This window comes from Miniopterus natalensis, chromosome 7, assembly GCF_054644295.1.
Source record: "Miniopterus natalensis isolate mMinNat1 chromosome 7, mMinNat1.hap1, whole genome shotgun sequence".
Taxonomy (NCBI): Eukaryota; Metazoa; Chordata; class Mammalia; order Chiroptera; family Miniopteridae; genus Miniopterus; species Miniopterus natalensis.
This window is the reverse complement of record NC_142087.1, coordinates 75,920,181-75,945,804: the sequence shown is the minus strand read 5'-3', so window position 1 is coordinate 75,945,804 and position 25,624 is coordinate 75,920,181. Positions and strand designations below refer to the sequence as shown.

Sequence of the window (25,624 nt, the reverse complement as noted above, 5' to 3'; positions counted from 1 at the left end):
CCTGGGAATTTGGGTGTAATGAGAGCTCCCAGAGTTATGTTGGGGTAGTGTATTGATTATATATCGTTATGTAGCAGATTACCCCACACTTAGTGGCTTAAAACAACACTAGGTATTGCCTCACGGTTTCTGTGGGCCAGGCTTGGCTCTGGATCCCTGGCTCAGGGTCCCTCACAGGTGTGGTCAAGGGCGTAGCTGGGGCTGCAGTCATCCAAGGTTCAACAGGGGCAGGATCCACGTCCAGGTAAAATCAGTGTTGTTGGCAGGGTTTAGTTCCTTGTGGTTGTTGGACTGAGGGCCTTAGTTCTTTACTGGTATTGGCAGAGGCCACCCTCATTCCCTGCCACATGGGCCGCTCTGTGGGTCAGCTCCCATGCCCACGGGCCTCATCACAGTTAGCAAGTGAGAAGTGAGTGTGAGCAAGACGGAAGCCACAGTCTTCTGTAACCTAATCTCGGAACTGACCTCCCATTATATTTTCCTTACTCTCTCATTAGAGGCAAATCACTGGGTCCAACTCTTGACTCAGTGCGAGTAGATCACCTGAGGGTGTGACAGTCAGGATGTGGGGGTCCCTGGGAGCCCAGGGAAGGGGCAGAAACAGCTCCCTGAGCTGCTGATCTGATGATTCAGTGACAGGAACATGCACGTTAAGGGATTGTTACAGCCCTGACGCCAGCAGGTACTTTAGATTCCGTAGGGGCTGTGTTCTTGGCACCTGAGGGGCTGGAAGGGAGCTCTTCCTCCCACACAGCTGCTGCTGTCACCGGCCCTCGTCAGGCCCAACCCATGGCTTCCATATCTCAGCGCACATCTGATGTCAGGAACATCTGTGGCCTTGGGAGCAGCAGCATACATCCTAGGGGTGGGTGTTTCCTGGGCAGTTAGAGTCATTATCTCCTATGGAATCACTTTAATTTTGTCCCAGCCTTTACTGTTCCAAGTTTGAGGGCCGTGGGCTCTGCTAAAGTCACTCCAGGGTTGAATCATCACGGAATAGTCCCTGTATCAGCCTCCTAGAGCGAGTGGCAACAGTGCACCCCACCCTTCCTTTCGTTGTAATGGTCTCTCATTCCCAGACACGCGTCGCACTTTATCAGATGTGGTCCCCCGTCTTCCCACAGCAACAACAGGACTCATGCCTGGAAGTGTGGGATATTGTTGGGCGGGCAAGTACATCATCTTAAAATACCGCTCCCTCCTACCCAGGTTATAAAAAAAAAAAAAAATCAACATTAAGTTAAGACATTTGGAACAAATGAATATGTAAAGAAGATCAGAACTATTTGTCTTTATTTTCCACCAGAGATGGCCATGGGTACCTTCTCAGAGAATTTCCCTTTAGTTATTTTCTAAGCATATGAGTGTAAATACCTGTAAACGTTTTTATAAAATTCACATTGAACTCCACATAAGCTTCCTAAACTGCTCCTCTCCAGGGAACTATATATATGGTGAAAATATTCTCATTATTAGAACATGATTTTTAAAAATGATTGTAATGTGTACATGCTGTTTTGTTGGGAAAAATGTATTATTTCTTTAAATATATGTATTATGGATGCTTTAGGTTGTTTTTCATCTCTCACTGCTAAAGATACATCTGTGGGCGGCCATCCTTGCTAGGCTGTCTTTGATGGAATGCATCTCACTTGGCTAATTTTTCTTGGTTCTGACCTGTTTTCTTCTTTCTCTTTGCTTTTAATGGGCGGAAGGCAGCATCCAGGGCGTTTGGAGCAGTTTTGCATTTTGCACAAATCTCACTCTGCTCCTCTAATGAAGTGGCTCTCATCCCGGGGCCACCTTGCCCGCAGGGGACATCTGAAAATACCTGGAGACAGTCTTGGTTGTCACAACTCTGAGGGTGGTGCTACTGGCATCTAGTGGGTAGAGGCCAAGAAGCCTCCTCACAAAGAAGGCACCGCCAGTGTTCATTGTGTCGGGGCCCAGAAATTAGTTCTGATGTGTCCATATATCCTGTCTGTTATTTGAAAATAACTGTCTGTTACCCGATGCGAGGACGTTTTCGCTCAGGGATAAAGGCTCTTGGCTTGTTTGGCGACTGTTGACAGTTGGGGCTTTGCTCTCGCCTGGTGCATCAGCCCTCTCACACACGTGTGGGCTCGTGGGCAGGACGTGGCGGTACCTTCTCACGCTCACAAAGCGAGGTCTGGTCTCTGCGTGAGTCTTCTCAGATGGTCAGGAAGGCTCAGAGAAGCCAGTTTCTCGGGGGCTCGTGTTCTTGCCCTTTTGAAGGGAGGCTGTGTCGCCCGTTTTGCTTTTTTTGTGCACAAGATGTTCCATGGCCCTCCCCACGTGGAGCGATAAAGTGGCGTCCTTGTCATTGTTTGAGTAGAAGAGGCCTTTGAACAGGTGCCAGAACCAGACCACAGTGGGAAAGGCTGAGGCCCCCAAACGATGCCACACCACCAGCAGATCTCTGCAGCTTATAGCGTCATCTTGCCATGATATGGGAACGAAGTAACCTCGTGATGAACTCGGTGGGAGGAAATGACTAATGGGAGGAGACAGTCAACACAGTATTTATATTGGACGAGATGTCTACTCTCTCGAGTCCTTTCTGGAGCAGAGGAAGCCGGGGAGGGGACCTCATTTCCTACAGCTCTGTTGTTCAGCACCTTTTGGGTGAAGAGGAAAGGAAAAAACGTCCGACGCTTTCATGTTCAGACCCCACAACCCTCCTCGGCCTGAGCCACCAGCAGGCACGGGTGTGATCTGTCAGATAAAGCATGCAACCACCGTGCTCTAAAAACGCAGGGGCCTCCTCGGCCGGCCGGGGCTTTTATGAGGAAGCGTGTTGTTCCAAAAGACTGTCAGTGATAGAGCGCATTTGAAAGCTATTTTAAGAGAGGAAGCTGTGCCACTAATTCTGCTTTGTGTCTTTATTTTGTATGAAGAGTTTACAGGCACCCATTCTGGGTTTCCCCGGGTGGTAAAATGTAGGCGCGGGGTGGTGATGGCCATGCCCGGTTCCCTTGCCCATCTCACTGCCTCCAGGCTCCCCATCATGGGCATCATTGAGGAAAGAGCCGTGGAAGGGACAAGAACCAGCGATTGCCCCATCATTCCTCAAAGCCAGGGTGTCTCAGCCTTGGCCCTGTGGATCTTTGAGGTTGGATGTTCTTGGTTGTGAGTCTGTCCTGTGCACTATAGGATGTTAGCAGCATCCCTGGTCTCTACCCACTAGATTCCAGCACTGCCACCCCAGACAACCAAAAATGTCTCCAGACATTACCACATGTCCCCTGTGGGAAAAATTGCCCCCGTTGAGAACCTCTGGGCCAGTAAGCCTGTTCTCCACATACAGTGTGACTGAGGGGCTTGTGGAGTTACTGCCACTCAAACAGAAAGGTACACTGAGTGGGCATTTGCTGTGGCCCTTTGCTATCTGCTTTATGTAGATGGTCTCATTTAAGCCACCAAAACCTATGCAGTAGGAGTTGTTAGTATCCTATTTTATAGGTGAGGATACTGAGGTTTAGAGAAAAGAATTAGCTTGTCCAGTGGGGCATGAGCTGGGGCTGGTGCCAGGTTCAGGCATTTGGTGCTTGTACAGTGGGTTATCCTCTCCTCAGAAAACCTGGCCAAACTGAAAATCTAGCTAAGTGCTCAGGTACACGTAGGGGTTTGGAATGATCTAGATCGGTGGTTTTCAACTGAGGTTTTGCCTCCCAGGGGACATGCGTTAATGTCTGGAGACATTTTGCCATCCCGGGGGTGTTGATGGCATCTGGTGGGTAGAGGGCCAGGGATGCTGCAGGAACCTGGCCATGCACAGGCTGGCCCCCAGCAAAGACTTCTCCCGCTGAATGTCAGAGGGCGTGACTGAGAAACCCTGATCTGGGTCACTGCCTTCCCAAGTCTGCGGGGGACCGTGGCCTGGTGACACTGCAGTCCAGTGTGGCCAGTGTGTCAGTGTACAGTTATCTTACGGCGTGGGAGTTGTCCCTGTTGGAATGGTAGTTACTTTAAAAAACACACACACACAAAGTTCTCAAATCCTTTTGATCTTGCTTTCATCATTTAATAATTTTTCAAGTTCTTTGAGTCTGCTTCTATTTTCTGTGGCCTTTGCCCCAAAGCAAAGCCCCCTCTGCTTTTTATCTCTGGCCAAGTGAGAAAACATTGGCATCTGCTGAATACACTTTGTGCACCATCTGTCAAGGGAAGCAGGCACGGGAGCCCAGGGTGGGAGTTCCTCTCGGTTACCCTTTCCTGCCGGCCTTCTCTCTAGGATGAATCAACGGGGGAAATTACATTCTACATTAAGGGAGCCGACGTGGTCATGGCTGGCATCGTGCAGTACAACGACTGGCTGGAGGAAGAGGTGAGCGTGGCGCGGGGCGTGGAAAGGCCTTGCTAGCATGTCTGCAGGCCTTCCCTGGCACGGAGGGGAGGTGGGTCTCTGTGTCCGCTATCCATGGCTGCATAGCACATCACCCCAGAATGCTGCAGCTTTGCATAACGCATTTAGTTCTCGTAGTTTCTGTGGGTCAGGAATCTGGGCACAGCTTGGCTGGGTCCTCCACCCAGGGCCTCTCACAGGCCACAGTCAAGGGGATGACTGGGGCTGAGGTCCCACCTGAAGCCTCAGCCTGGGCAGGACCCATTCCAGACTCACTCAGTGGTCATGGGCAGGATTCAGCAACTTGGTGGCTACTGGCTGGAGGATGCCACATTCCTTGCCATGTGGACCTCTCCATAGGACAGCTCCCAATGTCACAACTGGCTTTGTCAGAGTGGGCAAGTGAGGGAGCAGGACGGGGCAGAGAGACAGACGTCACCTGTTCTTGGAAGTGACCTCCCCTCACTGTCGCCACATTCTTTGCTGGGAACAGGTCACTAGGTCCAGCACACACTCAAGGGAGGTGATTATACAAGGGTGTGGATACCAGGAGGTGGGGATCATCGGGACCACGTCACAGGGTGCTGTCCCTGGTTATGACATGGGGAATGGGCAGTGCAGGGAGGGAGGGGCTCTCAGGTTCCGCAGGCCATTCTCTTCTCACCCCTCAGCTCTGGGTAGGGATTCATGTGCTACTTTCAGCAATGTTATATCTTCAATTAGGGAGTTTGCAAATGCCAACAGGGGCCAGGCAGGTGACTTGAACAAACTGGCCTGAATGTGTTTCCTGACGGTTACATTTCATGTGTTAAATGCACCAGCATGTTCTCAGCTTGACACCTGTGTTTTCTGACAGCACATGGAAGTGGCCACATATCACCATCATCGACTGTAGTTATTTGGGAAAGCACGCCCGGTGTGGTCAGAGGTTCAGTTTTTCCAACAAGCCAGGAATCCAGATTTGTCTTAAATTTTGTAACAAAAGGTGCCAGTCACAGAAAACTATGTGTGGGCCGTGTGGCCTGCAGGCTGTCATGCCATGACCTCCCCTATAGAGCGTTTACTCAGGGAAGATGGCTTTGGGGAAAGCAGTGGTCTGATTTGTCATTCCGCTGTCCCCCTGGAAGGGGCCTGTCCAGCCCTCCTCAGCGAGAGTCAGGGACTCAGGCAGAGCCCTCAGCGAGGCTCCCCCTGACCACCATCTGCTTTGCAGTGTGGAAACATGGCCCGAGAGGGGCTGCGGGTGCTCGTGGTGGCAAAGAAGTCTCTCGCAGAGGAGCAGTATCAGGACTTTGAAGTAAGTGGTTCTATGACTTTTTTGTTACTTTTTCAGCCCTGTCTGCCTCCCCAGACATACCTCCTCCCAGCTCGCCCTTGGTCATTCTGCTCTAGCCATCCTGACGTCATTTCTGAGCACAATCAGCTTCACTTTTGTCCTTTGCACTTGCTCTTCAGTCTGCATGGAACTCTCTCTTCGCTCACATTGTTCCATGGCCCACTCCCTTGTTTCCTTTTGCTCTCAGCTCACATGCCACCTCCTATGAGAAGTCTTCCTGGACTCCTCATCTAAGGCAACTCTCTACCCATCACCCCACTTAACTTTCTTGATTGGACTTATCAACATCTATGATGACCTTATATATGTGTGTGTGTGTGTGTGTGTGTGTGTGTTAACATTCTTAATATCTCCTTTCTGGAATAAAATCTTTCTGAGAGCACTTTGTCAGTCTGTTTGGCAGTTGTATCCTCAACATTTAGGATGGTCATTGGCACAGAGTATACGTCCTGGAAAATTTGGAATGAATCGCCCTCTAGGGGCCCTACTTTTTTTAAGCTGTAAAAAATGTTAGTGTTGAACCAGATCATTGATTTTCATGGCCAAGGGTTCCAACATAAATGTCATCTTGTCCCTTAGATTGTGTGTCCCTTGAAGGGAAGTGTCCTCATTACATCCCCAGTCCTGGCATAAAGCCAAGTCCACACATGCATGTGTGATGGGAAGGGAGAGAGGTGAGGTCAGGGGACAGACTCTGGGCCCTTGTCCTGTCCACCCGGAGAAGCCATGCTCGTCTCTGTCTCTTTTACGTTTGAGTTCTTTGTAAAGTTTTAATTCACACAAGTTCTAGCCCTGATCAGTTCTACCTTCCTTTCCATTGTGAAGGCATCAATTTTGAGTTGGCCCATGAGGGGGTTGTGATTTTCTTCTAGGTCTTTGCCAACACTGTCGAGAGGGGATAAACAGAAGGGTTGGGCCGATGGTTTTCAGAAGTGGGACTTTGTCAAGGATCTGTGCCTATGAGGTGTATGTTTTGTGTGGGAGAACCTGCTGTTTTTTTTTGAGATCTTGAGTTGTGCCAATCCTTGCAACACCCCAATGATGAAAACAATAGAGGCTCAGAGAAGTTAAGCAACTTGCTGGAAGTTGCACAGCAGGTGAGTGTAGAGCAAAGGGTGGAACTCAGCTCTGCCGAACTCCAATGTCTGGACTGATGAACCTGGAAGGGGACTGGAAGCCTCAGTTCATCCCTTTGAGGTCTACACCGCATGCTGTGGTGGGATCAGGCATGGCCCGTTCCACTCTCGGTGTCAGACAGCCTTGCGCCTCCCCGCCCTAATTAGTGAATGTGTCTCTGCTGTCTCCCAGGCCCGCTATGTCCAGGCCAAGCTGAGCGTGCACGACCGCTCTCTCAAGGTTGCCACCGTGATCGAGAGCCTGGAAATGGAGATGGAGCTGCTGTGCCTGACGGGGGTGGAAGACCAGCTGCAGGCGGACGTGAGGCCCACCCTGGAGACGCTGCGCAACGCCGGCATCAAGGTAGGTGAGCCTGCCTGGGACCTGGCCGCGGAAATAACTGCCCCCAGGGGTAGTGAGCTCCAGAATTATACCACTTATCCCATGAGTGGGGGTGGAAGAGTGAGAGACGGGAGAGAGGTGGAAGTTGTAATGGTGGAAGCCAAGCATGTGGGGCCTCTAGCCCTGGCTCAGGTGGGCCACTGTCGTCACTTCCCGCCCTCATAGCCCTGGTTTTTGAAAGCTGGCTCGAGTGTTTGCTTTTCCTGGCTGGCCTTCCTGAGCATGCCGGGCTCCATGAAGGCAGGACCGCAGGTGTCTCCTTATTCCTCAGAACCAAGTGTGTTCCTTATGTTCTTGAGTGACCAGCCAGCCGTCTGTTGGTCTGAGTGAATGGTGACCACCCAACAGAGTGTCTTCATGCCCCAACGAACTGCCGTGTTTACATTTTGTACTCGACTGTTTGGGCCCCCAAATATATATCCAGTACTTTAATCAGGAGAGGCCAGTAGAGGGCGTCTGAGGAGCGGGCTGCACCTTAATGGACCCTAGCAAAGGATCAGCAAACTCATTTGCTTAAAGCTCCCGAGAACACGTATGTGTTTGCCACCTGCCTCCACCCAAAAGCAACTCTGGGCTGTGTCCTTGGGCCTGCATTGGCAACATTGCATGTGATGTGGGCCATGTGAGCTTGGGGATTAGACCTGCAGTAAGGGAGCCCTGGGCGTGTCCATGCCCATGGGGGGGTGGTTCACACGTGTGTGTGCATGGGTTTTTGTAAACCAAATGCTGTCGTGTAACTTTGGTTCACAGGAAATTGCTGAGATTCCATATTTGGAAAAGAAATGATGTCGGAGGGCCTTTTTGTATTGCACTGTGGTGTTTAAACTTTGTTTGTGGGCCATTTCTAAGACCTCTCCTCTTGGGACCTAGCTGTGTGGCTTTGAGGCAGGTCACCTTTCTGACCCACAGCAATGAATGATCTGTTACGGGGTTAGAACCTGGCACGTTTACCACCAGCAGTTTATAGTTAGGGTTAATCCAGCGAGATTCCTGACAGGCATCCAGGTAGAAAGACCATGTGTAACGTGACAAATCAGTGTTACGGGAGTGACCCCTCATCCATACAGGCTTCCCTTTCTTAGAGAGTAGTTACTACTTTAAGAAAAATTCCCAGAAGGGGGATTTTGAGGTCAGAGGCCGAGCTTCGTGATGTCTGCTGAAGCGTGTGGCCCAGCCGTTCTCTGAAAGTGTCGCACTAGTGTATGCTGCCCCCAGATGTGGTTGTTCAGCGTCCTGAAGCCCTTGAACTGGGCATTTCCTGGGGTGTGTGGGGGACACCATGAGCCTTGAGGAGGTAAATGGGACACAGTAAGTTCAGCTTGATGTTCTTGGAAACTCGGCTGACGCAGGTGACAGCCGCCTCAAACACTCACAAAGGGGACCTCCTTCATGCTGTGATTCTAGGTTTGGATGCTGACGGGGGACAAGCTGGAGACAGCGACGTGCACAGCGAAGAATGCACATCTGGTGACCAGAAACCAAGACATCCACGTGTTTCGGCTGGTAAAGCACTCCCTGCGCTGGGCCTCCCGGGGTGTGGCTGCCGTTTGACCTGTAACCTCATAACCTCGAGCGGGGGCCCCAGGGTGGGGAGGGGAGCACGTTAACCACCTGGGTGGGGGCTTACGTCGTCGGTTTGGGAGGAATTACTGGGTGGCCCAGGTGAGGCTGCTGGTTCAGGGGCACCTCGTTCCAGCCCTGTGCTGACATCGTGTTCTTAACCTGGTTGGGTCGTGGTCCCTTTGAGAAGCTGACGAAAGTTAAACATGGTGGCGTGAAGGATGCAGATAAACTTGTACCCGTGAGATTGCACACACAAATCCAGGATTTCACTGAACGCTTGAAGGTCAAGTCCTTGGATAAGAAGTACATCCCAGATCTTAGATACTGCCCTATTTGCCCCCCTGAAGGAAGACCTTTAGGAGCCTTTAGAAGGAGGTGTGCTGGGTGGGCATAGGAGAAATTTCCTGACCGTGTGGCAGGCACTTGCCCCACATAGTGCAGGCCCTAGGAGCTACTCCAAAGTGGACTCCAAGGGCTGTGACTGGCCTTATTGAGTTGGGAGGTGAGCCCTGGGTCCCCTCTGGGGCAGGATGTGCCACCTATCTGAAGTCAGAGCTGCCATGTTAAACAACTGCAGGGACTCTAGATGTTTTGGGGGGTCTCCCCCTCACCCGTGCCTTTGGTCCATAACACATAGAAGCTTCAATAAATCCGGCCGTTTGGAGAACAGCGCAAACAGCATTCTTTAGAGGCAGATACTGGCGATTCTCATTGTTCCCGGAGTCTGTATTTACAAATTTGCCTACTCACTAAAACTTATCTGTAACCTGAAAATCAATACTCAAGGTGCTTTCAGAGTTATCTGTGGACAGGTGCACGTGGTGTAAAGTCTCAGTCCGCCGGCGTGCATGTTCCCTGCTGAGGTCGAACAAAGTGGTGCTTCGCTGGCCTGTTTCAGCTCTCACACTGTACACAAGTGTCCTTTTCACGGCCTATTAAATGCCACCTTTTTTGCATTTTTGTGCTTTTTGTGAACTATTTCAGTGTTTAAAATGGTCCCCAGCACAGTGATGAGGTGCCAGCTACTGTTCCTAAGCACAGGAAAGCTGTGATGTGCCCCATGGAGAAAATATGTGGATTAGATAAACTTCTCCTAGGCATGAGTTCAGTGCTGTTGGCCATGAGTTCACTGTTCATGAGTCAACAAATATGTATTTAAAAAGATGTTGTTAAGCGGAAACACACATAACAGGAGGTTATATATTGATCAATTGACAAAAATATTGTGAGCAGAGGCTTGCAGGAACCTAGCCCCTGTGTTCACCCTAGGAACAGTGGTCCCATGTTTGCTAATTCAGCTTTCAGTGCAACCATATAGACAGAACATAACTATCACAGATCATGAGAATCGACTGTATGTTCTGGAATTCAGGGGTTGCAAACTGTGGCTCTTGTGCTGGCCCCGTGTTTTGGTAAATAAAGTTTTATTTAAACGCAGATACACCCATTTGTTTACATGGAGGCTGCTTTTTGGTCTGCGGATCCTACAGTGGTTAACATCTGGTCCTTTCTCGAAAAGCCAGCCTCCCCTGCTATGCCTGCCCCACGGCATTCTAGCTGTGTCATTTTAGGCAGGCTAACAGACCTTGTCCTCTTCGGTTTCCTTACATGTAAAGAGCTGTTATGGTTTGCACCTCGTGGAGTCCTTGTGAGGAATACATGGGAAAATCCGTGAAGAGTGCTGAGCGCAGGGCCGGGCACAGGGAACTGTGCAGTCATTCTTAGCACATTTTTGTTATGTGGTCACAGCCGTCCTGGGGAAATGCAAGGTGAGGCTGGTATACGGCCTCTCCGATTCCCACAGAGTCATCACAAACAGGATTTAATTTGGCTCTGGGTCTGGTGGCAGGGGAGGGGCCGGGGTCCTTGGCCTGGGTGGCCATTGTCTTCACACGGGCTCCAGGAAGCCACTGTTTGTTGTTCTGCAGTCTCCAAAGAGCAAGGCCTCCTCACCCCTCCGTTCCCTTCCAGGTGACCAACCGCGGCGAGGCCCACCTCGAACTGAACGCCTTCCGCAGGAAACATGACTGCGCCCTGGTCATCTCTGGAGACTCCCTGGAGGTAGGATCGAATGGTGCCCCTTCCTGTAGCCATGGTGGAAGTGACCTTGGCTGACCCACCCCCTCCCTCCCCCTAACAGATTTGCCTCAAGTACTATGAGTATGAGTTCATGGAGCTGGCCTGCCAGTGCCCGGCCGTGGTCTGCTGTCGCTGTGCCCCCACCCAGAAGGCCCAGATCGTGCGCCTGCTGCAAGAACGCACCGGAAAGCTCACCTGTGCAGTTGGTAGGCAAGCTCACCTGGGCAGTAGGTAGGCAGTGGCCCAGCCTGTCCCACTGGTACATTGGGTCCGTTTTTTGGCTGGATAATTGGATCCCGCTGCTGTGTTCTTCAGACTCCCCAGGCCACTTTGCTCGGGTCCTGATCATTCTTCCCCCATGGACTTGGCTTTATTTTTGCTATAATTATTTTTACTGTTTCCCTTTGAGAAAGAGTAGATAAGTATGCCAAGGGCTTCTCTCCTTAGCTTGCACTTTCTTTGCCAGTGCCAGTGACACAGGACGCAACATTACAGAGGGGTGAAGACCACACACCAGGGAGTTGGCTCTGGGTCCCACTCTCTGCTGGTTTTTACTGGCTGGCTGCCTGGGTGGCTTCCTTCACCCACCTGAGCCTCAGTCTCCTTGTTGGTCGAATGGGAGGATTACAGTGCTTTTCTCCAGTGGTGCTTATGAGGTTAAACGGGGTAGGTTTTTAAAAGTACGTGCCGTAGTGCCCAACGTCCAATAAGGGCAGTGCCAGTCATTGCTGATAAACAGCGACACAGCACACTTCAGAGGCAGGGCAGGTGGTCATAAACACTGGTGGGGTGTGGACACAGTCCTCCTGCCCCTGCTGGATGGCTGGGACCCTCAGCCAGTCACCTGGTCCCTCTGACTCTGCTGTAAAATAGGAACCCGATAGTGCAGGTTGTTGGTGTGTTAAGTGGAGCCGAGCAAAAGCGGCAGTTAGTAAGCACTCAGAACAGGTAGGATTGGAAAGTAACCAATTGCCTCTCCCCAACTTCCCTGCTTTTCTGTCTGACCTGTGTCACCCGCAGGTGACGGAGGCAATGACGTCAGTATGATTCAGGAGTCTGACTGTGGCGTGGGCGTCGAGGGAAAGGTGAGCACGTGACGGGGGTGCCGAGTGCTGGGTGTGGCCGTGTCGGATGGCGTGGGGTTGGCGAGAGCTGCTCGGCTTCACGAGCTGGAGTTTCTTTTTCCCTCAGAGGTACAGCTTTAGTGCTTCTGGCAATTGTACATTAGAAATTGTACACTGGAAGGAACCATGTATCCTGATGGCCTGGCCTTCTACCTGGGAGTCAGAATCCGTATCACTGCGTCTTACGGATTTTTTTCTTGCTAAGACCTAAATTGGAAAGAAAGGTCTTTGCCATATTCTTAGGGTACAGTGAATGTACTCAGACTTTTCCTTGGGGGGGTGGTGTCAGGAACAGCATGGTGGTCACACTGTGTGTGGATTACGGGAGAATGTGGCGTGGTCGGCCCCTCGCCGAGAGGCCTGGGCAGCTGCAGTTATTTCCAGTGTGTGTGTTACAACAGTTTTTCTGTTTCCTCCCTTGTCGACTGTGCTTGCCTCCTTTTGTTTACTCTGCCCTCGAATTTGTGCCTTCTCAGGGACTATCCGCAAGACTAGTGGTCACCAACTTTGTTAGAGCTGGGTGCAAAGTAGGAGTCCAAGGCCCTGAGTGGGGGCCAGAGGGGCTCCCTTGTACATTTTGGTCCATATCTTCATGAATTTGGCTAATCCATTGCCCTTTTTACCCCCTTCCTGGTTTTGGAGTTTTCATCCAAGTTGACAGCTACTTGAGGTGGCAGTTAAATGATCCTGGAATGAGATGTTGTGTCTGAATCTGTGGAGACTCCTTCAGTGCAGGTTTAGGAAGCACACTTGAGTTTGATAGAATTCTTTACAAGTGTCTATGTAGAACTAAAACATTTCCCCTTAAAATTATGCTCTGATGCCTTTGTTTTTCGGAGTATAAAAGGAGGGAGCCACTGTAAAAAATTAAAACAATTTAGAGATGGATGAAGTGTCTTTCTTTTAGGTAGCCTCATGTAACTAGCAACATTGGTATCCTTCAGAATTTTTGTGCGTATTATTGGTTATGTGTATGTATGTGCATATATATTGCATACACACTTATACACACATGCGTATAAACATACACATACCTTATACACGTGTATATATTAGTTTCATGTATGATTTTAAATTAGAAACACTATGCATTTGTAATACAACTTGCTGAAATCTGTTATTTTTTGAATTTCTACATCAGAACATGTAGATCCATCATTTTTTACCTCCCCTCTGGCTTTTTATTTTGAAAATGTCACTCCTCAGGAAAGTTGAAATAGAACAGTGAGCACCTGTCTCCCCCTTGCCTCAGCATTTGCCTCGTTCTCTGTCTCCTGCCCACCCCCGAATCTGATGCAAGTCCGTCGCGGGTATAACGCGTCACCCTGAGAACTGCAGCACGGACCTCTTAAGAAAAGGATTCTTTTCCGTGCGCAGAGTAACATCATCTCACCCCCAAGTGCCGTGTTGATATAATATTACATAATTTTCATAGTTCAGTTTTCCCCCGTTGTCCTCAAAATGTTTAACACAAATATCTCCCGGAACCCACGAAGGCTCACACATTGCATTTATTAGCACGCGCTCATGTCTCTCTCATGTTTAACGTAGAACAGTTTCTCCATCTTTTTTTGGGGGCGTGTTTTTCATGACATTGATATTTTTGAAGCATTTGGGATAGTCGTGGAGCGTCCCACGGTACCTGTGGGTGAGGGTGATTTCATTCACATTCTGTGCTTTGGTGTGAGTAGCACCTAAGGGGAACTTGTGTATTCCTGTTGATGAAATCATTTCGTCTGTCCCACGAATGGCATCCATCACGTACCTTTTAACATTATAAAATTCCGTTATATTGTTGCCCTGTAAGTCATTTCCACTTCTATAAACGTGCAAAGCCTCATATATGTTCAGGAATGTTCTGTTTAATATTGTTAGTAGCATCTGATCCATGCCCCCCGGCATGTTTAACATTTAAGGGAACTGAGCATTATAAACGCTTATCTTTGAAAGATGCTTTGCTTCTGATGCACATTACGGGGTGGGCCTTACCCCCAAGGCTTAATACAAGATCCATTCGACCTCCAAATTATAACTATCTGTGGTTCGGAATGTTTTTTGTTTAAATCAATTCCTCTTTTTAAATCAAATTTCGCCGTGGACCACCAACTGTGTGTAGCTCGAAACCAAAGACTCCCTTTATTGAAGTTCTGCAAAGATCTCCTTACAGGGTCTTGCTTTTTCAATTAAAACAAATGTGTCTGCCTTGACCTCTCGTGCTCCTGACGGTGCCCAATTTCATCGGATTTCAGGAAGGGAAGCAGGCCTCCCTGGCTGCAGACTTCTCCATCACGCAGTTCAAGCACCTCGGCCGGCTGCTCATGGTGCACGGCCGGAACAGCTACAAGCGCTCCGCTGCCCTCAGCCAGTTCGTGATCCATAGGAGCCTGTGCATCAGCACCATGCAGGTGGGTGGGCACCTGGCACCTCTGCACAGGTGTGTGTGGCTGTCCTGGAAAAAGCCTGGGAATTAGGCTATATCTTGGAGCGACCACCCCCTCCAGGCCACATGGCAGCTGATAGACCTGATTGTCCCAGATCCTTCCCCTTAGGTGGTGAAGGCCTTTCTTGGGATGTCAGGTAAATGACTGGAGTTGTTAGAATTAGAATGAGTTATAACTGGTTTGCCAGAGGAAGAAACGCAGAGTTTAGTGCTGAGTGGGTACCGAGTTTTCCACATGCAGAAGTGAGGGCCAGTGGAGAATAACTTGCTTTTCTTGAGCGCTTCCTGCACACTGGACATCGGTATGAGTGTTGACAATGCAGTGTCTCAATCCTCACAATATCCTGTGCCCATTTCACAGATGGGGAGCCTGAGGCTCAGATGAGGAATTTGTGTAGTATCCCTCGGGTTTAACCTACTCAGACAGGAACTCCAAGCCGGTTCTCTTAGCCATGATCTCTCCTCCTCAGTGCTCTCGATACAGAAGGGCCGTAGCAGTTAATTGTGTACTGGGAAGAAGGCCAAAGGGAATGAAGGAAAACATTTTGGGTATTGAAAAACTATCTACTGATTTTACTCCATGGGCATTTAAGCAAAAATATGATATGTCTTTGGAACCCATGTCTTTTTCTGACCAAATCACCAAGTACAGGAGGCCCTAGAATAATGTTGATTGTTCAACATTGTTTCATTATAACGTTGGTGACAAACCCTAACCACTTAACTCTTTTTTAAATCAGTTAAATTATGGTAAAAATTGGTTTCATTATACATCATTTTACTTAGTCACAGAACCTATTGACAGTGTTAAGTGAGGACTTACTGTATCTGTGATACCTTGATCAAGTCACTTTATCACTCTGGGCCTCAGTCTTCCCACCTGTAACATGGGGGTGATAAGACCTGCCTTGCCTCTCAGACAGGGCTCTTTTGAAAAGCAGAGAATTTTATAAGGGATCAAGCGCTAGAGGGATCCTTACCATTATTAATAAGAACAAAACAGGATGACGTATAAAGTAAAGTGACATTTAAATTTGTAGGGAAGGTGTTTAATCGTATATGAAAGGCATAAGGCTTTCTGCCTCTTAGAGTGAGTCGGGTGGTACTATTCTGTGTTTATGAGAATTTGCCCTTCACCGGCCTCCTCCATGCATGCCTTTTGGGGGTGACTGTATGTTTTCAATATCTACTACATTTATGAGTGTAAGAGCCTTAAAGTGATTTTCATCAACATGATCTAAAGCCACACAGCTGGTGGTTCATCAGACCACATCTGTACTTTAATTTATGTTCGCTCATCAATTGAACTGGATAGGACTGTGGTTTTAATCACTGGGAGATTAATCAGCCCGTCCCTGAGCAGGCACACAAAAGCTGGCCTGGGTGAGCTGACTTCTGTACGGCTCGCATGTTACCGTGAACATCCCTTCAGGAAAAAACCTGCGTGATGAGAAATTCTTTGTGCTAGAAAAATGCTCTTGACCCCTGTCCACTGTGCTGAAAGTGGCTGGCCCAGAGCAAGTCCCTTTAGAATTGGACCTTGACTTTGGCTATGATAGATACAGACACAGTGGGGTTTTTTGTTTTATTTTTTTCTATTTTTATTTTTTTAATATGTCTTTATTGATTTCAGAGAGAGGAAGGGAGAGGGAGAGAGAGGTAGAAACATCAATGATGAGAGTGTCATTGATCGGCTGCCTCCTGCACGCCTTCGCCTGGGGATCGAGCCTGAAACCTGGGCATGTGCCCTGACCGGGAATCGAACCTCATCTCCTGGGTCCTAGGTCGATGCTCAACTGCTGAGCCTCGCCCGGCCAGGCTGTTTGTTTGTTTTAAATAGGTTTAATCTTTATTGCTGAAAGTATTGCGGATGTCCTCTCCCCTGTTGACTCCCCCCTGCCCCTCCCACCCCCTTGTCTTGCCCCCTCCTGCCCCCCCAGGTGCTCTTTTCAAGGAGATCTCTTTATGGCCAGCCCAGCGCTTTTGGAGAAAGAGCCTCTCCATGGCGATTTGCAAAACTAAACACCAGATTTTTGACATTTTTGCAACCATCCTTTCTCTGCAGCAGCCCAGCCTGAGTGAGAAGTTATTTGAAAAGTGACTTTCACCTTTCAATTCTGAAATCACGGCCAGGGTGCAACCAGGCTACCAATGACTGTGGCCTTAGGTAACACCTGTGTTCTGAGCTCTGTGCCAGGTGGACACCCATAGCGGGTGCTGTCGGGGAGATGTCTGGGGTGCACACTCTTTCTAGTCACTAGGCTGGCTCAGCCTTTCTCTCCGCATTCCGTTTTTAGAAAGCCTCCAGGCAACAGTTGTCCCTGGCTTCCCTTCGATTTCCTACTGATGGCAATGAGCTTGGAGGCCTCTTTCCTTCTGTTGGCCTGTAGATGTCCAGAGAAGGAGGTAGCATAGCATCAGGCCTGATTTGAGCTCCCCAGTCTGTATTTTCACCCCCAGTAGCTAGTAGTTTCCAAATGAGGAAGAAGTTTCAGAAAGGGTTTGTAAATATCTTTATTGCTTTTGTCAAATTGCAATTTGTAAAAATTTCAGAAATATTAAAACATGTAGTAAAAGAAGCAAAGCCGTCAGGCCGGGCATGGCTCAGCGGTTGAGCGTTGGCCTAGGATCCAGGAGATCAGGGTTTGATTCCCCGGCAGGGCACATGCCCGGGCTGCAGGCTCGATCAATGACTCTCTCATCATTGATGTTTCTCTCTCTCTCCCTCTCCTTTCCTCTCTCTGAAATCAATAAAGATATATTAAAAAAAAAGAAGCAAAGCCTTCTTTTCAACCCCACCCTCCAGGTAAGTGGCGGAGAATATTTTCCATGTCAGTTTCCATACATATGCCAACTTGTTTACTAGCTGCATGTCCAGACAGGCGGTCATTCTGAGCTGTCAGGAGTGTGCGCCCTGGAGGCAGGTGGGCTAGAGTCCCGAAGTGCCATTTTCCTGCTCAGTTTCTTCATCTGTAATATTCAGGTGACATCAGGACTGGATCATGAGTGGTTCTGGAGATTCACTGAGCTCATTCACAGAGAGGTTAAGTGACTTGCCGAAGATCACACAGCTCATAAGTGACAGAGCCAGGAATCACCCAGGAAGTTTAGCTCCAGAGTCTACTCTCAGCCCCTTTGTGAACATTTAATTAAGTTCCATGAGCTGGACCCAGGTTGTTGTAAGAATTAAATGAGCTAATGCACCTAAAGCACTGGACCAGTGTTGGTATAAAATAAGGGCTTTGTAAGTTGGGTGTTGTTTTTATAAACATAAACATAAGGGCCTTTGGTCATGATTTTTAGTAACGTTCTCCTTTCTACTTGGCACAGGCTGTCTTTTCCTCCGTGTTTTACTTTGCCTCCGTTCCTCTATACCAAGGATTCCTCATCATTGGGTAAGGAAATCCAGGCAAGGTATTGATTTTTTTATGAAACCACCCTGAAATGCCACAACAGAGAGAAGAAATGTTGTATAAAGGCCCTTCAGTCCTCAAGTTGCCAGTCAAGCCAGGTCCAGCAATGCAGTTGAGAAATTTTTTGGAATTGCTAAGTTTTTGAACTGCTGAGCCCATAACCAGGTTGAGGAAGCAGAGTCTGATAGGCTTGTGGTCCACAGCACTTGGCTGTTTGTACCTGGTGAAGGAAAAATGCTCGCCCACGAGAGTCTGAGGTTATTGCCTGATTGGCAACCAGAGCAAGATTGAAGGTTCACAGACTCAGCGATTCCACTGGGGTCTTGGACAAAGAGAAAAGTGGGGTCTACAAAGTACTCTTCCTTTGGGGCTGACCCAGTGGGACGTCCTGCTGTCCAGTCTGCAGGGCAGGCCAGAGCCTCGCTCTGTTGGTGGATGGACCTAAGAGCTTGACCCCTGCATGCCACTCAACTGTTAGGGTGTTACTTAGACATTTGCTGCCACCAACTCACCCCCATTTGTGACCTGGAATTCATGACATTCCTTTTGACCTTTTCAGAGAAGGTGCTCAGTCTTTGAATTGCCCAGGTAGGTGTTCTTTGGTTACCGTATGCCCTAGATAGAGAGGCACACAGGGCGCACTCCTGGGTCTGAAGAGGCGCAGAAAGGCTGGCTGGCCCCAGGGGACAGTGTGACAAAGTACGCCTTCCATCTTTTTATGTTTTGCCAGTTCAGCCCAAGAGTATGCACTAGAATTCTCATTGGAAAAGTGGACTGTCCTTTATCAGATCCTGGAAGAGTGTAAAAAAAAAAAAAAGCCTGAATACAGCCAGGGGCTTCCGTGTTCCACGTGGCCTTCCGTGATCTGGTCCCCTATCCCCTCTCGGTCCTCTCCTCCTCTCTCCGCCCACTCAGCTCCAGCCACACCGACCGCCTCACTGTTCTTCAAACAGGACAGACACATTCCTACCTCAGGGCCTTTGCACTCACTGTGCTCTCTGCCTGGATGCTCTTCCCTCTGACACCAGCATGGCTGCCCCCTCACCTCTTGTGGCTGTTTACAAATGTCACGTCCCTTGGCCACCTCTCTAAAATTGCACCCCCCACCCGGTGTCTTATTCCCTCTTTTCTATTACACTTTCCTCCTTAGCACTTACCTCCAACACACAGAGTTACTGGAATTTTTTTACTGACTCACTGACTAGCACTCAGAGGGCAGACGTTTTTGTCAGTGTTTCATCTCGAATCTCCAGTGCTTAGAGCTGGTCCTGGCACCTATAGACACTCAATACATGACAGTTGATGGGTGAATGGAAATGGGCTCCAGTGGCTGGGTCTTACCTGTGGCAATTCTCTTCTAGGTACTCCACCATCTACACCATGTTTCCTGTGTTTTCTCTGGTCCTGGACAAAGATGTCAAGTCAGAAGTTGCCATGCTGTATCCTGAGCTCTACAAGGATCTCCTCAAGGTTCACTGAACTCCTTCCCCCTTCCCCGTTCCCTCTTCCCTCTCCCTCTCCCTCCCTTTCTCTCCTCCATCTCCTCCCTTTTCTCCCTCTCTTCCCTCCCCCTCCCCCCTCTCCTCCCCCTTTCCCTCCTTCCCTCCCTCCCTCTCCTCTCTCCCTCTTCTCTCTTCCTCCCTCCTGTCCTCCACCCCTCCTTCTTCTACATCTCATATAGAAGGTACTGGATTTGAATACACTTGAACTGGTGGCTTTAGTGAGGAGGGCATGAGAGTTGTATTTTTCCTTTAAAAAGTAACATACGTACACGTAAAGAATATTAAACAGTACAGTAATATAAAGACTGAAAACAACCCAACTAACAACGTTTTTAAAAGCCCCTGACAATTCCATTTTGCACCTGCAACTTGTGTCTGCTCCTAGAAATGTTTATGCGCATGTCTGAAAAGTGTGTGTGCGTGCATGCGTGTGTAATTTCATTTATTTGTGTTCTCGAGGGGTTTCTACTAAAGGTGAGACTCATTCCTATCTAAGATCAGCTCTCTTTAAAAACATAATTTAATGTATTCAGATGCACGTAAGCAACTTCTTTTGATGAGGACAGTTGGGTGGCTTTGTCTCACTGGGGGAAGAGTCGCATGGAGGCAGCGGGCACCCTGGAGGCGCCGCACACTAACTTGTTCTGTCTCTCTCTCATTTAGGGACGACCATTGTCCTACAAGACATTCTTAATATGGGTTCTGATTAGCATCTATCAAGGTAAGGAAGGGTGAAACCACCTCTTTTCCTGTGCTCTGGCCTTGACCCACGGGTCAGCTTTACTATTCCCTTGTCTGTAGGAGCTGGAATCCTGAAATAGCAGTAAGGAGCGTGACAGTGAGCCCCTGGGGAAACCCCACTCAGCGTGTCCTAAGGGCTCGACTATCCGCACAGTGAAAGTCCCATATGTGAGATGGTGCTGTCAGCTCAGTGCGATGAAGTCAGAGAAAAAAATAACCGATACTAATCAAAACCTGCCGAGGTTGTTTGAGCCATCGTAACAGAAGGCGATTACTTTCCGGAATGTTCTGATACTTCTTCTGAGGTCAAGTTGCAGTTTTTGAAAAACCTATTTATTTCAGCGGCCTCCAGAGAGGGTCCCTGAGACTAGTGGCTTTGTAAGACCACTTACTGAAGCCTGAGAAGAAAGTATCAAAGCCTCTCTTTGCTTTTATTTTTCCTCTTTTTAGAATTTCTACTTTTATGTATGTTTTATAATGTACATAATATACAGCGGCCCTAAGGTCTCCCTCCATTGCAATGCGCATATATCATTTACAAATATACACGGACTATTGGGATTCATTTTTAGTGCTTTCTACTGGGGGGGGTGTGCAAAGAGTGTGGGGACCCAGTGGTTGGCAGGGGGTTTAAATTGTCATTAGGAAATGAAAGGTTATTTTTAAGGAGTATATCAAGGCATAATACACACATCTAGTTGGAGAAAGCAAACCCTGCAGGAAAGTTCCTGGTCATACGCAGTGGGGCTGCTTTCCATGCCTCCACCTTCAGCCCGGTTATAATGGGCAGTCATTCGCGGAGTCCAGGGCGTCCCCACCTGGCCCTGTCTCTGCAAATTATTCTTGTGCTTGATCAGCATGACACACATCTGTCCTGTCCCCGCCATGCTGGATAAAAACTGATCTATACCCTCCCCCACTTTCCTTTGTCCTCAGTGGTGCATAATTCTTTTAGTGCCTCTCTTGATCACTTCTGTCATTTGGTATAAAACTTACCATCTTAACTCCTTGGAAGTGTACAGTTCAGTAGCGTCCAATATATTGACGTTGTTGTGAGACAGGTCTCCGGACGTTTTCATCTGGCAAAATTAAAACTCCGTATCCATTCGACCACAAACTCCTCTCTTCACCTCCTGGCAGCCCCTGGTAACTGCAGGGACCCCAGTCGGCTTTGGCTTTCTGTCTCAGTGACTGTGACTAGTGTAGATACCCCGTGTAAGGGGAATCATACCTATTTGTTTTTGTGACTGCCTGCGTCTATCATTTTAAATAAAATATTTAAATTTCTATTTCCTGTTCAACCCACTTCAGATAGTTACCCTCTCCCTCCCTCCTGCTTCCCCCCAAAACCCCCTGCAGTTATAGGTTCTATGTTATATAAGGTCAGAGGGGAAGTTGGAAAACTAGGAAAAACTAGAATGTGATGCCACTTTGAAACTTGCATAAAGCACCGCTCATTTGACAGGTGGTACCTTTCATGTCTAAATGCGCAAAAAAAAAAAAAAAAAAAATCAAGAAAAGGCATCTAATATGAGTGAGCAGAGTGCGCCCTTGGTGGGGAGAGGGCTGCAAGGGGACCAGCGCCCCCCCCCCCCCCCAACCTGGACCTCTCTCCGCATCTCCAGGGAGCACCATCATGTATGGGGCGCTGCTGCTCTTTGAGTCAGAATTTGTCCACATCGTGGCGATTTCCTTCACATCGCTGATCCTCACCGAGCTGCTGATGGTGGCCCTGACCATCCAGACCTGGCACTGGCTTATGACGGTGGCCGAGTTGCTCAGCCTTGCCTGCTACATCGCCTCCCTGGTGTTCCTACACGAATTCATCGGTAAGACCCCCTGCATTTGAAGCCTGTCTGTCAGGTCCAGAGGTGTCACAGCTTGTGAAGGAAGCAGCCTTCCCGCACTCGGGTCCTGGGATCTTTGTCCAGCAGGGCTCTGCTCTTGCCTGCCCCCATTTACTTATCGGTGTCCCCTTGGGATGACAAGCGGCGGCTGTGAGTCAGCCATCAGAACTGAGCCCGGCGGGCAGATCTCGGTGCAGTGTTTCCTTTTAGAACTGTGCCATGCTAGCTGGCTTAGGAGAGGATCCTGTTTAATTCATTGAGGACCCTGTGGGTTTGTCCAGGGAGCTGACCACTGTGCTGGGCTCTGTGCAGCTATCGAGATGTCCAGCAGCTAGGCCTTGCTCTCGAATGAAGGACAGTTGGCAGAACTTAGCATTATTCTGTTGAGAAACTGCCTGACCATGAAAGTGTCTTTGATCACATCTCTTGTGTATCAGCAAACACTCCTTAAAAAGGTTTTGGTAAAGTTTATCTTTGTGAGAAGTGAAAAGTCTTAGAACAGTTTCACACTTGTACCCAAAAGTTCTCAGAATGGGCTTTGTGAGTTCCTACTGTGTGCTCAGTGGCTTGAGGCTGGAAGGGGGGGGTCCCAGAAACTTGGAAGATGTGAGCTCTGCCCTCAGGAAACTGTGGGTGGTCGTCTTACGTGTGGACCCGCCACAGGACTGGGTGGGCAGCATATGGTGGGCCTTACGGCTGGCACTTAGTAGGTACTTAATCAATGCCAACTGCATTTTCCCCATCCTGTGCTCAGGCAGTGGGGACGGTGTTTACTGTGCCCTCCACTGCACGTACTGTTGAAGCCACAAGCTGTCTCCCTACCACCAAGACCTCGGACCTGCAGGAGAGGGAGCGAGCCTGTTCTTGGGTCAAAGCCCCGAGCTGACACTGTTTCTGACCGGGGGGCTCAGCCTGCCGCGTGCCACCCACAGACCCGTCCCATGGCTTTCTGTGACCATCACTCAGACGAAGGGAAAAGCCACTGGGAAGCAGAAATGTGTGTGTGAGGGTCACTTTCTGCTCCCCAGCAGCTGTGTTTAAAAAGAAACATGCCAGCTATCAGAGCCCAAATCAGAAACACCTGCAGGAACTGGCTCACGCAGCGTCTCCTCCTGGTGTGGACAAGGGCAGCCGTCTCGTATCAGGAATTCAGAAGCGGGTCGGGGAGAGGAGAGTGAGGAACGTCAGGCCCGCAGCCTTTGTGGGCTATTAGCCAGTGGCACGTGTCCCCCAAAGACCGAGGGGAGGAAAGGGGCCGGGGCCAGCAGGCCGCGTGTGTGGCCGGGCGGGGCGGTCACGGTGCTGGCCGTGGCCGGGCCGCCTGTGGCACCGTCCTGCCCACTCTCTGCTCACCGCTGTCTCCCTTTTGCTCGCAGATGTGTACTTCATCGCCACGCTGTCCTTCTTGTGGAAGGTCTCTGTCATCACTCTGGTCAGCTGTCTGCCCCTCTACATCCTCAAGTACCTGCGAAGACGGTTCTCGCCCCCCAGCTACTCCAAGCTCACGTCGTAGGCTGTGCGTTCGGTGGGCTCCGCTTTCCCGTCGGACAGAGTTCAGGTTCCGTTTGTCTCACCGCCACCCGAGGACTTTGCAGGAATTGCCGACGCGTGCAGCTCGACCGTGAAGAGGCTCCGCCCGGGGTCCTGCCCCTGGATAGACAGGAGGGAGGTTCCGCAGGTGGCCACGCGGGCCTGTTTGAACCCCCGATTCCTACAGCGTGAACGTGAATGTGTCCTACTGGGTGGCTCAGCTGAGAGATTTGCACGTGGGTCACTGTGCAAAGCTTCCTTATGACTTGAATTTTGTTGTCACGTGATAAAAGTTTCTTTCCAGTTGAAGATTGTAGAGGATTTTTGGGTTGGCTTCCCCCACCCCCCAACAGTCCTCACGTGTGTGCATTTTTTAAGTCTTTCCTGCTCCTAAAAACTGGTTTAGAGAAATGCAAAGCTGTCTCTCGATGGAGGTTTGGGAGGAAAGACAGTGGCATTTGGTAAAAAGTTATCCAGACACTACTCTCAATTTGGAAATGCCAGATATCCTCTCTAAGGCAATCCCGCTTATCGAAGCTACACGGGCTTCCTAGGATTATAAAAAAGCAAACGCGAGGCGAGGGAGAGCGCACCATAAATCCCATGTTATCCTGCGTCTGACCCAACGTCCACAGCACTGGAGCTCCTGTCACCTGCCACCTCGTAAAAGAATCTCAAAGGTGTCACTCTGCTTTGTTCAGACCTGGTAACAATTATAAAGCCCATGGCTCTCTGAGGACACCCTCAGACATTTTCAGGAGCGTTGTTTTCGCAGGAAATGTGCCACCGAACAGCCCCTAAATGTGTCGACAGGGTGATAAGAGACGCAACTAATTCTTTAGACAACGTAGCTCGTGCAGCTCGGACCCTGGGTCCAGAGCAGAAAGGTCAGGGGTTGGGGCTCTTCGCTTCCACAGAGACCTGTTTCCTGTTAGTAGGAGTGATTGAAGATGAAGGGACAGAGGCATCGCGTCTCGCCGTGTGCCCACGGGTGGCGGCAGCTCCTCCGTGGAGTAGGCCCAGCCTGCGGCGCTGGGGCCTGGGCTCTGTCCTGTGGCCCACAGGTTTTAAGGGGGACTTCCAGAAAGCAGCTAGCGCCCGAGACCCCTCCCCACCAGATGCGGTCCATGCGTGTGTGTTTCTTACACAGCTGTGGCTTCTAGTTTCGAGGCAGCAGAGGAGTTTTCGGGCACTGGACGCGGCAGGGCAAGGCGCGCTCGGGTCTGCGGTCACTTCTGGCAGCGGCCACGTATGCATGCCGTAAGGGTTCAGTTGGTCGATCTTCAAGAGCCAACTGTATTTGAGATCTTAGGTTTGTGATTAATTCCTTGTGAGTACATACCCTTCCACCCGTCAGCATGACACTTCCCGTGTGTGTTTCAGAGAGTGAGCTCCGGCCTGTGGCTGACACTCACTATCTGAGGGTAATCCTGCTCCTGGAGAGCCGGGGACAGGAGGAGCCAGCCGTCCCTTGCCTTTGTAGCACCCTTGATATATGCTCGTGCATTTAGGTTACCCTTTTACATATTTATAAAATGACAGGAAGTTGCAGGCACTGGTAAATTGGCTATTGACATCACTTCTATTTTGTTTGAAGGTTCTGCAGTTCTACAGTATTTGCCCCTCTCTGTTCCAGCCATTTCTGCCCTCCCACAGAGATCTAGAGAATATATATAGGGTGGGGTAAAAGTAGGTTTACAGTTCATATGGAAAAGTAATACAATAATTAATAAATAATAGTACAAGAATAAACTCTGTGTTTTGCGTACTCACAACTATAAACCTACCCCCCCCCCCGCCCCCGTATTGCGGTGGAGCATGGTTATTTCGGAACTGGGTCTTTGTCCAGAACTTGCAGAGAGGTCGAGCAGGTCTGACTTCTTCACTGTGTTATTTTATGCAGTTTTGAAGGCAGAGGGAGAACGTTGTGCTCGGGTGTCTGCACCCCCGTCTGTCCTGATGGGAGTCAGCCCGTAACACCGGAGTCCTAAGTAATTCCACTCCGAGTGTGCAGACCCGGCACCTGGCCTTGTTCAGACAGGTGGTGGCTCCTGCAGGTAGGTCTCGTGGATTCCTTGTTAGGAAATTTCAGCTGTTTCCAGCAGACACAGGGATGAAGGTGGACTCTTTTGGTTTTTTCCTTAATTCCCGATTTTGATCAGGGT

General features: G+C 49.5%; 1 protein-coding gene across 2 annotated transcripts in view; it reads left to right on the top strand.

The window, feature by feature from the left end:
• Nucleotides 1-25,261, top strand: part of ATP9A (ATPase phospholipid transporting 9A) — a 115,273-nt gene extending 90,012 nt beyond the window's left edge. For both annotated transcript variants that reach the window (XM_087819167.1, XM_087819168.1), the window contains exons 16-28: nucleotides 4,256-4,348; nucleotides 5,580-5,663; nucleotides 7,011-7,181; nucleotides 8,625-8,723; nucleotides 10,755-10,844; nucleotides 10,924-11,068; nucleotides 11,883-11,947; nucleotides 14,236-14,391; nucleotides 17,757-17,821; nucleotides 19,201-19,309; nucleotides 20,005-20,062; nucleotides 21,708-21,911; nucleotides 23,306-25,261. In XM_087819167.1, coding sequence (XP_087675293.1) covers nucleotides 4,256-4,348; nucleotides 5,580-5,663; nucleotides 7,011-7,181; nucleotides 8,625-8,723; nucleotides 10,755-10,844; nucleotides 10,924-11,068; nucleotides 11,883-11,947; nucleotides 14,236-14,391; nucleotides 17,757-17,821; nucleotides 19,201-19,309; nucleotides 20,005-20,062; nucleotides 21,708-21,911; nucleotides 23,306-23,442 — 1,476 coding nt within the window. In that variant the 3' untranslated portion in view covers nucleotides 23,443-25,261. The remainder of the gene's footprint in view (nucleotides 1-4,255; nucleotides 4,349-5,579; nucleotides 5,664-7,010; nucleotides 7,182-8,624; nucleotides 8,724-10,754; nucleotides 10,845-10,923; nucleotides 11,069-11,882; nucleotides 11,948-14,235; nucleotides 14,392-17,756; nucleotides 17,822-19,200; nucleotides 19,310-20,004; nucleotides 20,063-21,707; nucleotides 21,912-23,305) is intronic.
• Nucleotides 25,262-25,624: the final 363 nt, after the last annotated feature.